The sequence below is a fragment of the Tachysurus fulvidraco genome, chromosome 26 (genome assembly GCF_022655615.1).
Source record: "Tachysurus fulvidraco isolate hzauxx_2018 chromosome 26, HZAU_PFXX_2.0, whole genome shotgun sequence".
NCBI lineage: Eukaryota > Metazoa > Chordata > Actinopteri > Siluriformes > Bagridae > Tachysurus > Tachysurus fulvidraco.
In genome coordinates, this window is record NC_062543.1 from 404,061 (window position 1) to 417,881 (window position 13,821).

General features: G+C 39.2%; 1 protein-coding gene across 2 annotated transcripts; it reads right to left on the reverse strand.

The window, feature by feature from the left end:
• Positions 1 to 5,113: 5,113 nt before the first annotated feature.
• LOC113646864 (transmembrane protein 47-like) lies at positions 5,114 to 12,386 on the reverse strand. 2 transcript variants are annotated; one of them, XM_027153337.2, is made up of 3 exons: positions 9,839 to 10,172; positions 6,141 to 6,281; positions 5,114 to 5,520 (listed from the first exon to the last, which is right to left on the reverse strand). In XM_027153337.2, the coding sequence occupies exons 1-3, from the start codon at positions 10,035 to 10,037 to the stop codon at positions 5,339 to 5,341; spliced, it is 522 nt and encodes a 173-aa protein (XP_027009138.1). In that variant the 5' UTR covers positions 10,038 to 10,172; the 3' UTR covers positions 5,114 to 5,338. The 2 variants fall into 2 exon arrangements, 1 of the variants encoding a protein (XP_027009138.1); XR_003441541.2 differs by lacking the exon at positions 9,839 to 10,172 and adding an exon at positions 12,247 to 12,386 and having other exon boundaries at positions 5,302 to 5,520.
• Positions 12,387 to 13,821: the final 1,435 nt, after the last annotated feature.

Genomic DNA, 13,821 nt, shown 5'->3' on the forward strand with positions numbered 1-13,821 from the left:
ATTTGAAAAATATATGTATGTATACCTAAATAATTGTGTAAGTAGAAAAAACAAACAAACGCAAAAATGCATTTAAAAACAGTTGAGTCCCCCCTCCCCTTCCTCATAGTGGTTTGACCCACAGTCCCCCCTCCCCTTCCTCACAGTGGTTTGACCCACTGCCTCCTTCCCCAGTACATCTCACCTACTCTACACACACGACTCAGGTGTGCGGCTGCGGCTCAGTTAATGTTCAACTCCATTAAGTCGGGGATTTTATTCACTTTAAATAAAGAGATTCTCTTTAATGTAGTTGATGCAGATTCAGTCATAAATTAGTTGCGGCAAAAATGATGATTACCGACGTAATTTTCGATGAATCTGCTATAATAGTGATTAAAATCTGCCTTATCTAGTTAGCGTTAGCTTGTTTACAATAGCTAGTTAACGTTAGCTTGTTTACAATAGCTTGTTTACAATAGCTTGTTTACAATAGCTTGTTTACAATAGCTAGTTAACGTTAGCTTGTTTACAATAGCTAGTTAACGTTAGCTTGTTTACAATAGCTAGTTAACGTTAGCTTGTTTACAATAGCTAGTTAACGTTAGCTTGTTTACAATAGCTTGTTTACAATAGCTAGTTAACGTTAGCTTGTTTACAATAGCTAGTTAACGTTAGCTTGTTTACAATAGCTTGTTTACAATAGCTAGTTAACGTTAGCTTGTTTACAATAGCTAGTTAACGTTAGCTTGTTTACAATAGCTTGTTTACAATAGCTAGTTAACGTTAGCTTGTTTACAATAGCTTGTTTACAATAGCTAGTTAACGTTAGCTTGTTTACAATAGCTAGTTAACGTTAGCTTGTTTACAATAGCTAGTTAACGTTAGCTTGTTTACAATAGCTTGTTTACAATAGCTAGTTAACGTTAGCTTGTTTACAATAGCTTGTTTACAATAGCTAGTTAACGTTAGCTTGTTTACAATAGCTTGTTTACAATAGCTAGTTAACGTTAGCTTGTTTACAATAGCTTGTTTACAATAGCTAGTTAACGTTAGCTTGTTTACAATAGCTAGTTGCATTAGTGCACTGTAACTAACACGCCAAAGCATTCGAGAAAAACTTTGATCAATAATAATGATAAAATAATAATGATAAAAACAAAGTTTCTCACTGTGGGGACATACAGTGTCTACAATTAGACTGTTATTTGTGTCCCCCTTCAAAAATTGCTCATGAGAAATTTTATATTTATTGTCCCCCTACTGTTAAATGAAATTTACGCCCATGTTGGTGTGGGTGTGTGTTTGTCTGTGTGTGGGTGTGTGTTTGTCTGTGTGTGGGTGTGTGTTTGTCTGTGTGTGGGTGTGTGTTTGTCTGTGTGTGGGTGTGTGTTTCGGTGTGTGTTTGTCTGTGTGTGTCTGTGCGCGCGCGCGCGTGTGTACATTAAATATTGCGTAATCTATTAATGTGTAAACAGGTTTATTGTGTTTATTAGTACACAATAAGTTAAAGACTCAAAAACACTGTTTTAATGAGAAGTGATTCCCCACAACATACTGAATATATAAATATTCTATAAAACAGCATCACCACAATCATGTCATCATTTTGTCTTGAATTTTATTTCTAAACAATATACTACAGTGTTTATATATAACATTTATTGTGGTTCAGAAGATCTTTACTAAAGTTGCATTAGAGATATCAGGCTTATCTCCCCCCATGTTTTCCAGCTCTTTTGTGTTTTTCTTGGATCTGTTTTGGAACTTCACAGATCCTGCTCGTTCTGTTTCCACAGCTGAAACAGCACCACATGACCAGTGCCCTTTAGCACAGGCTGTGTTACATAAACACATCTTTTATCATGTCTATGTTCATCTCTTTATGGAATAACAGCAGATCATCATCATAAACTTCACACTGTTCTGTTAGATGTTTGAGGAAAATAATATTTGACACCGTCTGGGAACTTTAGCTGAAGTCAAAAGTTTAAAGTTCTGTGTCTGAAACCTGTTAATATCCCTCATCCACTTCCTCTTAAGCTCCATCTTCATGAAGTGAAGATTGTTGGTAAAGAAAGTGTTATAATAATAATACTACTACCACTACTACTACTTATAACATTATTATTATTATTATTATTATTATTATTATTATTATTATTATTATTATTCCGCTCTGCGTCTCGTGTCTCTCTGGACACATATTACTGAGGGTTTATTTTAATAAAGGCTTCTGTGTAAATAACCCCAGAGAAATAAGAACCTTTGAGATAAAACCTCAACTTCTTACTATATATATATATATATATATATATATATATATATATATATATATATATATATATATATATATATATATATAATTTAAATATTTAAATTAAGGCTCCATACTGAAGATGGATTAGGTTTAGTTTAGATTTTTTAGTAAATGTTTAAGATGTTTATGATAGTGTAGGTGATGATACACATCTTAGTGGTTAGAGGAATCTGAGAGGGTGATAGAAGAAACACGAACTCAGTGCAGCAGCTCCCTCTGGTGGTCCAGGTGTGAAGTCTCTGTAGGTGAAGCTGTATCTGTCAATCACCATCCACTCACTCACTCACTCTCACTCACTCTCACTCACTCACTCACTCACTCACACTCACTCAGGGACTCGTGTTTGATGTAAAAGTGAAAGAAAAAAAGCAAGAAAGACAAAATATAATAATGCATGACCTCATAGTACTTCCGTACACACACATACACACACACACACACACACACACACATTTACATTTACAGTCTTACATGGCCTTATCCTTTATTATATATATATATATATATATATATATATATATATATATATATATATATATATATATATATAAAAAACAAAAGATTGGGAAAGAAGTGCTAGTTGAAGTGTTTCCTGAATAAGTAGGTCTTCAACCACTGTCTGGACCTCTAGGGAAGTTCATCCCACCACCTCGGTGCAGAACAGAGAAGAGTCTTGTAGTAAACTTCCCTCTTACCCTGAGAGATGGTGGGACCAGTTGAGCCATGCTGTAGATCTGCTCGACACACACACACACACACACACACACACACACTCAGGTGTTCATTTCCCACTTTATTTAAGGTCATTCCTGATAAATAGACAGGTGAAGGCCAGATATCCTGAATTCTATAATGGTTTATTCATGTTATACATTTATGTTTAGATTCTTTACGTTGATCGCTCATGTGTAAAGAAATATATATTTTAAATATTAATAAAGTTTTTAGTCAATTACAGTTTACAGTAAAATAATAAACTCTGCTTTAGTGCTCACACACACACACACACACACACACACACACTACAGGACAAATAAACTGCTGCTGATTGGCTGCAAGTAAAAGTTAATTATTAATAAATCTGTGTGAAGGTGATAAATTATAGACCAGATGTTTCTCAGTGAAGGAGACAAACATCGGGCAGGGTGAGTGTGCTTTACTACTACTACTAATAATAATAAGAGGAAGAAGAAGATTAGTACATTTAGTAAGTTATTGATATTTTCAGTCCCACAATGTTCTAACCACCTGATGTCTCTGTCTCTGTGTTGTGATGTCAGTAACTGATATCTTTCTCTGCGTGTGAAACTGAAACACAGAGACGATGTCATTGCTGCTTTTACAGCTCAGTCATTTAGCACAGATTCTATTTGTTTATATTGAATCTACTTTAATAATAATAATAATAATAATAATAATAATAATAATCAAACATTTTAATCCAAATTTATTTCAAGATTTCCCCAGATCTGAATCACAGAGAACAATGTGCTGAGGAAAAATTCCTGCTAAAATCTCCCAGGATAAAGGAGTGAGGGAACAACCGTGTGTGTATGTGTGTGTTTGAGTGTGTGTGTATGTGTGTGTGTGTGTGTGTATATGTGAGTGTGTGTGTATGAGTGAGTTAATGGTTTGCTCTGTCTTAACAAAAATAAATTAGAAAAAAAAAGAAAAATAATGTAATCTAAAGCTCAGTAACTCATGACGCAGTCTCTGTGTTTAAAAGTAAAAACTTTATTAGAATAAAAATGTGATGTGATCTGAGGACAAGGAAACGATTGAAAAATAGAATTTATATTTAGCTTTTGATGGACACAGAAATAAAACTTGTGTAGGTTTTTTTTTAATAATCTTTTGACACTTTTCTTTATTTATACAAAGGAATAAACAAAAATTGGATTCGTAATCGAATTGCATTTCTAACTGTGTCACCAGGAACTGTTCATTTCTAAGAAACAATTTTTTTTTTGTATTATTAGTTGAAAGTAACATGAGAAGTCGTTTCCCCCTTTAGTTAGAAGTGGTACTTTCCAGACATAGCACTACATGGTTATTTTGGGATGTACTAACTGGTTATAGGGGTTACACTCTAAAGCACTCAAATCTTTTATGACATAAATAATATAATTATAAGTTTATATTTTTATTTTCTTTTATTTTACATCTTACAACTGGTCAAATGTCATCTTCAGTTTATAAATAAACATAAATAATGAGTGTGTTCATTCAGATATTAATAAGAGTCTTAAAATGTTTATATTTGACAGCAGAATTTATTCATTTCTTATTGAAAATAGGGAAATAAGATAAATTTGTACACTGTGTAACTCCACCACCAAATCCTTCACAAAAATACATCATAACACAAATATATCCTTCATATTAATCTGTACATCGTGTGTGTGTGGTTTGTGTGTGTGTTCACTCCATTAACACTTTACAGGAGGATATGTTTTATAATGATATTATACTTAAATATACAAAGTGTGAACAGTAAATATATCTATAATACACTTCAGTAAGAAGAAACAGAGCTGTAATGAGCAGAAATCTGTCATGAGACCCAAAGACAGGATGTGCTGAGTGCGGTGTGTGTAGACCCGAACACAGGGGTGGAGCTTCAGCAAGATGGGCAGGGCTTAGAATACATTCCATCAGCTCTTACTGGTCAAGTCAACATACTTACATGATTTAAAGCATAAAGTACTTATTTATTTTCAAAGGTTAGCAAGGTTAGCTAAGCCAGTCAGCTATGCTAATGTTGCACTGTGCTAACATTAGCTGCAAAAAGAGGTCAAAGGTCAGAGAAAAATAGAAAGTTTGTATGTCTTTAATTCTTTTGTAGCATTGCAGTGCAAACCTAGCAGCTTTACGTATATGCTCTGTGTGTGCGCGTGTGTGTGAGATTTGGAAGCACAGACATTTGTTAGGATGTATAAAATAGTGTTTGTAGTATTGCAGTGCAAACCTAGCAGCTTTATACAGTATGCTGTGTGTGTGTGTGTGTGTGTGTGTGTGTGTGTGAAGTGCGTAGTTGCTTCAGTACATTCCATCTTCATACATGTCTGTCCGGAGGCAGAGCAGGATCCCCCCACCCAGCATAAAAATGGTAGCTCCCCAGCCGAGTCCGTAACCCCAATTAAACTCATGGTACGTGTGCAGCATTCTATACTCAATAAATTTGATTGGATAAAGAACAAGAGCACATGTCTGGAGGGCCACTGTGGGGGGAGGGAGAGAGAGAGAGAGAGAGAGAGAGAGAGAAAGAGAGAGCAGAAGAAAATAATCATGTTGATTTCTGTAACACATATATAACACAATACTCAGTTCTGAATAGATGGCTGTGTGTGTGTGTGTGTGTGTGTGTGTGTGTGTGGACTATAACAGGAACTTTATCCACACTTGGACTGAAAGTAGTTACCAAAGGAGAACTGAACACACACACACACACACACACACACAATGACTGTGGTCTTTATTTTACCATCTAAGGCCACTTCTGTTGTTATGACCGTGTTTATGTTTCTTCTAAAATGTTGTAATACATCAGAAAATAACCACAGAAGGGGGAGGACAGGGGGGAGGGGGAGGGGGAGGGGTGGTGGTGTCAGAAGAGGAGAGCCGTGAGCTGATCCAGAATCAGTACCTTATTGTTCGGAATAAACTAAAGAAAATTTTGGAATGATGACAAACCCAATGAGTGCTGGCTCTCTCTCTCTCTATGTATGTATGAGTGTGTGTGTGTGTGTGTGTGTGTGTGTGTATGTATGTATGTATGTACGTGTGTGTGTACATATGTATGTACGTGTGTATGTGTACGAGTGTGTATGAGTGTGTTTACCTGCTGTGAAGAGAAACACAGCCACAGTTCTGTAGTGCTTCCTGTTCGTTCCTCTGCAGAGTGAAATCACAGCAACCAGAAAGCACAGCAGTGTGACCGAGGCTCCAGACAACAACAACACCAACGTAGCAATCTGCCAATCTGGAGATCAGAGAAAAGGGGCGGAGTTAAAAATTCTGGTCCTTCTTCTAGATAAACTTTCAGATTTAAGTGTAATTCACGCTGATGAAGGTCATAATGAGTGCCACAGCAGCTGGCCAATCAGCAGCCTCAACTTAATTATAGCTTTAAAACATTTTTTTAAATCATGAACATTAACATTTTGGAATTTATTTTATTTCTTCATCACTCAGTTTCCTTTAGCTGGAACTTCATCTGAACTGAACTAAAGACTTCTCACCTCAGCCTTCACCGCATCATTTACTGTGTATTTATCTAAAATCTCTCTCTCTCTCCCTCACACTCTGTCGCTCTCTCTCTCTCCCTCACACTGTCGCTCTCTCTCTCTCCCTCACACTGTCGCTCTCTCTCTCTCTCCCTCACACTCTGTCGCTCTCTCTCTCTCCCCCTCACACTGTCGCTCTCTCTCTCTCTCCCTCACTCTGTCGCTCTCTCTCTCTCCCTCACACTGTCGCTCTCTCTCTCTCCCTCACACTCTGTCGCTCTCTCTCTCTCCCCCTCAGTCGCTCTCTCTCTCTCTCGCCCTCACACACTCTCACGCTCTCTCTCTTGCTCTCCCTCACACTCTCTCTCTCTCCCTCACACTCTGTCGCCCCCCCCACACTCTGTCGCCCCCCCCCACTCACCTCACGCTCTCTCTCCCTCACACTCTCTCTCTCTCCCTCACTCTGTCGCTCCCCCCCCACTCACCTCACGCTCTCTCTCCCTCACACTCCCTCTCTCTCCCTTACACTCTCTCTCTCCCTCACTCTGTCGCCCCCCCCACTCTGTCGCTCCCCCCCCCACTCACCTCACGCTCTCTCTCCCTCACACTCCCTCTCTCTCCCTTACACTCTCTCTCTCTCCCCCTCTCTCTATAAGTGCTGTCTTGGTGTCATCTCATCCTCAGAGCTCGAGTATCAGTAAAATTTCAAAAACAAAACATTCAATAAAAATCTTCTCTCGGAGCCTCTACAGTGTTCAGAGAGACGCAGCGCTGCATCTGAAGGTCAAACTTCAAAGTCATTTAACAGCGAATCAAAGTGATTAGATTCCAGATGCCATCATTAATATATACAATTATGCAGATGAGAGGGGGAGGGGTCGGTGATCCTCATTAGCTTTAATTGCCTATTAAACTTGCCCTTTAAAGTAATGAGTCTCAGTGAACTCGTCATTCACGGATAAACGTATTTAAATGTTTTGTAGTAACACAGACATTAAAGCAGTGTTTAATGTTAGTTAGTAACTCATTCCAGCAGAATCAGTGTATAAATAATAACCTAGTTATTATTAGTCTTCAGCTATCTTCAGTAAACCTTCTCTTCTATTTACAGACGTTTAACATTAAGTGGCAGGATTTAAAACTACATAACACAGTAAAGTGTAAAGTGAAGCTGCTGTCAGCACACTTTCTACTGAAAGAACTGAGAGTCTTTTTTTATTTGTTTTTTATTATTATTATTATTATTATTATTATTATTTAGTATTTTCCTTCTGTCTATTTCAGTATGATGATGAGAGGATGAGAGAAACATCCTCCTGCACTGATTCTGCTCAGCTCTGAGCTGCTGTACATTTACACTAAACTTTTTTCCTCCTCAGACGCTGACTGTTACTCGTTTCCTGTCTCTCTGCTCGGTCTCCGTGGTCTGCGCCCGGCTCGTCTGTCTCCCGTTAGAACTTCATCGGCATCTTTTATCACTTGTGTCTAAGTGCAGAGGAACACAATACTGCTGCTGACGAGCGGCGGCTCTTGATTAGCTGCGTGAGGAGCGCTCGAGTTTCACTGCTGTGCTGAATAAAAGCCATCATTCAGAAACACATGTGGAACTCTAGTGAGGTCTTCACTCGTCTGCGGTCAGCTTTTACACAGCTGGAGTATAAAGTGCATTTCTACAGGATACATGCTGTAATATCTTATATGTTATAGGAAATAATCATATAATAAGCTGCTTACAGATCCACACATTACTTCCATTTTCTCAAACTTACCTCAGAAACTGTTAATGACCTGAAGTCAGGGGCATGGACTAATTCTGTGTCCAATTAAAACCTCTGTTGAATGTCTAAGCCCCCCCCCCTTGGGTCCCTATAGGACTTCTTGTCTCAGATAATAAACCGTTTGTACCAGAAACACACCTTCATGTGTGTGTGAGAGAGAAGGAGACAGACAGAGAGAGAGAGAGAAACCCAAACATCACAGAAAGAACCAGAAAATGAGAGAATGAAAATTTTGAAAAAACAGACAAATAGATGAACAGACGGAGAGTGAGACAGAGAGTGAGACAGAGAGTGAGACAGATAGGGATGTGTGTATGAGAGAGACCTAACATGAGAGAGATTGAAACAAAAAAAAAAAAAAAAAAGCAGTGAGACAGACTGAGGGCCAGTAACAGGAGCTCCATTGTTCTGTGGTGTGTGTAGAAAATTCTCCACATTTCTGCAGCTGTTTATAGAACACACACACACACACACACACACACACACAAAACCACAAACACATACACAGCCTGGCTCACTATAACAGTTCATTGAGCACGTTCACAAACAGCAGTATGAATGTGTGCAGTGTACACACACACACACACACACACACACAATGTTTCAGTGTGAATTATGTTACAGTGTGTGTGTGAGGCGGTCACTCAGTGTGTAGTTAATAAGAACATTTTGGTAAAAAAAAAAAAAAAACAAAAAAAAACCTACAGTGCCACTACACCATTCGATAACTGTGTGTGTGTGTGTGTGTGTGTGTGTGTGTGTGTGTGTGTGTGTGTGTGTTCAGAGGAACATTCCTGTCAGATATAACCATCGAGCTAAATGTCAGCATGGAGCTCAACACTGGAATGTTGTGTTTATGTGGCAGCTGATTTGATGATTAATGATTTAAACTGATTTTTTCCTCATTAGCAGAAATCCCAAGACATCAGAGATTATTTACGACTGTGTTTAAAACTGTGCTTCATGCAGAGAACCTGAGGAGAAGTTAAACATCATCAGAACGTGTGTGTGACGAATGAGGACGAGTCGTGTGCACGATTCAGTCTGGACACCAGGTTATTCTGCTTTAGCAGCTCTGAAGTCTTCTGTTCGGGACGTTCGCAGGATGTTGACTGAAAGTTCTTATGTTTTGTGTTCATGAACTTTCCCCTGATGGAACACTGAAGATCAGCAGCTTGTGATTTCTACCTTTACAACAATAATGATGTGAGAAAGTCACTAAATGCTGATTAACTGAAGTTTAAGGCTTTATTTATTTATTTATGATGGAGTTAAACGTTAGTGTCACTTTTACACGTGAGCTACATTAGATTTTTATCTCCATGGATACAGACACAAACCTCTCCCACGTGTCCTGACTGATGATCAGTGGTCAACACGCACAGACTGACAGAAAGACAGTTAGACAGCCGTCTGTCTGTGTGTCTGTCTGTGTGTCTGTCACAACAACGTGCACATAAGAAACACACTCGCGCACAGTTAAAGTTCTCGGCTCTTTAGTACCGGAAGACGTGAGTCCGGTGTGTTCCGCTTACCGGATGTGAGGGTGGACACGCAGGTCCACACGGCCGTGTTGTCGGTGCAGGTCTCCCACAGGGACAGCGCGTATCCCTCTGCCGTCACCCACGCGGGACTCACGAGAGCCGCGACGTCCAAACACAGCGCGAGGAAAACGCAGAGCAGCGCGATCAGTTTAAACGGCCGCTCGCACGCGTACAACTCGTTAACGGACATGATGTCGCTCTCCGGCCCGTTCTGTCCCTCTCTCTCTTTCCCTTACTGTCTGTCCCTCTCTCTCTCTCCCTTACTGTCTGTCCCTCTCTCTCTCTTTCCCTTACTGTCTGTCCCTCTCTCTCTCTCCCTTACTGTCTGTCCCTCTCTCTCTCTTTCCCTTACTGTCTGTCCCTCTCTCTCTCTTTCCCTTACTGTCTGTCCCTCTCTCTCTCTCCCTTACTGTCTGTCCCTCTCTCTCTCTTTCCCTTACTGTCTGTCCCTCTCTCTCTCTTTCCCTTACTGTCTGTCCCTCTCTCTCTCTCCCTTACTGTCTGTCCCTCTCTCTCTCTTTCCCTTACTGTCTGTCCCTCTCTCTCTCTCCCTTACTGTCTGTCCCTCTCTCTCTCTTTCCCTTACTGTCTGTCCCTCTCTCTCTCTCCCTTACTGTCTGTCCCTCTCTCTCTCTCTTTCCCTTACTGTCTGTCCCTCTCTCTCTCTCTTTCCCTTACTCTGTGCGTGTAAAGAGTTAGGGGGCGTGGCTACAGGCAGAGCTGCGCGAGTCCTGACTTAGCTGCGAGCCTAAATGTAAAGTGAGAGATTAAAGTGTTCGAGCGCCACCGAGCGGCCAATCACAGAACAGCTGTAGCTTTTTATTTTTCAGTAAAACCCTTAGTAAAACACACACAAACACGCACGCATACACACACGCATAAGAAAAAAATTAATTAATTAATTAATTAAAAATAACTAATTAAAGACATCAAAAATATCATGGATAGAAAGACAGAAATGATCATAAATGAATAGAAAGATAAACAGCACTTAACTGACTCACTGGTAGCTTTGAGAGTTTTGACACGTTCTGGGATTGTAGTGTTTGGTTTGGTTGAAACTGTGGTTTGTGTTTCTCAGTTTAGTATATGTTACAAATATGACACAGAGTTTATAAATACACACTCCACCCATACACACAGACATTCCTGAGTAACTAGCTCACACACACACACACACACACACACACACACACACAGATATTGGAATGCTTGGTGCCAGCACCATCTGTTGCAGCGAACACACACTTGAGAGACAAAATTTTCAGAGTTACGAGTAAACGAGAGCTCACAACTAAAGCTCCACTCACACATACAGAGCCATGTGCAATAAACTAATAAATAATCTGAGAGTGAAAATGATTTAGCTTTCAAAAAGTCTGAAAAGTGTGAACCAGGAGCTCAGAGTTATTTTCAACCTCAATGTGTTTGAGCTACAAACTGGGAAAAATAACACAGACTTGCATTTGAAATACAGTATGTAATAGTGTGAAAGATATTTTCAACTTCTATCACACACTTAGGCAACACACACACACACACACACACACACACACACACACTGCACATGTTATGCGTGTCTATTTTCTTATTGGGGTTTTCCCTGTTAAGTAGCCAGATGCCTGGGATTTGAACCTGCAGCCTAGTCCAACACCTTAGCCACTAGTCTACCACATCATCAGGTGTAATCTGTCTACATCCTGTGTTTACTGTGTATGAGCAGCATGTTAACAATCACTCACATGATGGATTCAGGAATATTCCAGTAATAATTACATTAATCACCTACATGTTTAAAACTAATCCCATCTGAACTGTAATGTAATGTACAAATGTAAAGTAATGGTGTAAAGTAACTCATTTTGTTAAATCAGTCAATCAATCAAACATTATAATAGAAATAATTTGTTCAGTTGTAAAATCCAGACTAGATACAATTTAAATTACAATCTGAACAAACTCATTTTAAACAATGTGGATACAATTTGGCAACCCTGCAGTTGGACCTAAAGATGTAAATTGTTGGTCACTTATAAATTGTCCTGAACAACACAATGTACTTTTGTAGCCGGAAGTGATCAGGATATGGCAACCCAGAAAAAACAACCACCTCAATCTGGCAACCCTGATCATGACGCTCTGATCTCTCTCTCTCTCTCTCTCTCTCTCTCTCTCTCTCTCTCTCTCTCTCTCTCTCCTCTAAAATTACGAAAGGATTCGGATTAAATCTCGGGCTCAAATTTCACGCACGTGCAATAAACTGAAAGAAAAAAAAAAACCTGAACCACAGGTTTAATTTAAAAAAAAAATCAGATTTGGTAATAATCTGTAAAAGTCCGAGTCGCGCGCTGTGCTTTGTTATGTTAAAATGATGATCATATGGAAAAGCTTTATCCCACCATCATCTTCATCAGCTCCTCCTCCTCCTCCTCCTGCGCGTCTTCTCTCCACCGCACATCCCGCGTGCACCTCCGTTTCTCCCGCGGCTCGCGCCGCCTCCACGCTGCCCAGTCTGCCCCTGTACGTGGGTCTGTTCGTGTGCCTGCTGCTGCTGGTGCTCGCGCTGGTGTTCGTCACGCTGTACCGGATGAAACACACCGTGGCGCCGATGCCCTGCTACGCCGCTCGCGCAGACACAGAGGCTTACGCGGAAACGGAACCCACGGCGCAGGAGACAGAAGACACTCGCGCGCACACCTCTATCACAAGAGACGGTGTGGTTTGATCCGCACGTGGAGGACCTGCGTGTGTTTGTAGCGTGTGAACGGACCACGTGACGTCACTGGGGTGTTTTTATGATATATTTTGAGTGAATGTGTTGAAATGATTTTAAACGAATTTCTTTATTTTTACTTTTTAATGTTAAAAGATTGTGTCTTTATTTGTTCTTCATATTTCTTTAGAACATAAATTTGTGGATAATAAACATGTATTTAATGATATTTAAATTGCGTTACTGCGCATGTGCGTGTTATTTATATCACCTATTTTATTTATTTATTTGTGTATCATATGTCTGTCTGTAACTGATCTGATCTTCTGATCATTTTTTTTATAAATATATTTAACCCTTTTGTAGTTTTGATCTTTCTTAATGTTTTCTTTATTTTTGTATTGATTCAAGTTTTCAATTCAATTCAAGTTTATTTGTATAGCGCTTTTTACAATAGACTTTGTCTCAAAGCAGCTTTACAGAACATAAACACAGAGCAGAAGGTAAACATAAGGAATGATAAAAGAAATAACGAATAATAAAAGAAAAATAATTAACAGAATAAAAAAAATCTAGATTATTATTAGATGTATATAGTTCACAATCTGTATGTATTTATTCCCAATGAGCAAGTCTGAGGTGACTCAGGCAGCAGTGGCAAGGAAAAACTGCCTTAAATTGGTAAAGGAAGAAACCTTGAGAGGAACCGGACTCAAAGGGGGAACCTCATCCTCATCTGGGTGACACTGGGGTGTGATTGTAATATACAGTCAATCTGTTGATCTGGAATCAGTCTGTAAACTGAGCTGTAGTTCACACTTGACTTTATTTATTGGGTAATAAAATCCACTCAGAAAACTTATTTACGTCTCACTCAGAGCTCAGCATATAGCAGGATAGATAGATAGACAGATAGATAGATAGATAGAGAGATAGAGAGATAGATAGATCCCTCTGATTCTCATCTCTATTATGAGGTCACTCCATTAGCCTTGTGTTTCTGTTTAACACACACTGAATATTCATCACACACACACACACACACACACACACACACACACACACACACACACACACACACACACACACACAGCCTTAATCACAAATCTCATTACATGCATGAAGTGCACTTAACCACGACACAGCACTTTGTGTGTGTGTGTGTGTGTGTGTGTGTTGTAATAACCTGTTTAAAATGTAAAGTAAATTTCATAGAGTGTTGATTTAGAATGAATGATTTATAAAGTTTAGATTAATTTTT

Excerpts from the sequence above, each read along its gene's own strand:
- LOC113646864 (XM_027153337.2), bottom strand. The coding sequence starts at position 10,037 with ATGTCCGTTAACGAGTTGTACGCGTGCGAGCGGCCGTTTAAACTGATC. Across the intron at positions 6,282-9,838 it reads CGTGTCCACCCTCACATCCG|ATTGGCAGATTGCTACGTTG; the intron begins GTAAGCGGAACA and ends TCTGATCTCCAG. Across the intron at positions 5,521-6,140 it reads TGTGTTTCTCTTCACAGCAG|TGGCCCTCCAGACATGTGCT; the intron begins GTAAACACACTC and ends CTCCCCCCACAG.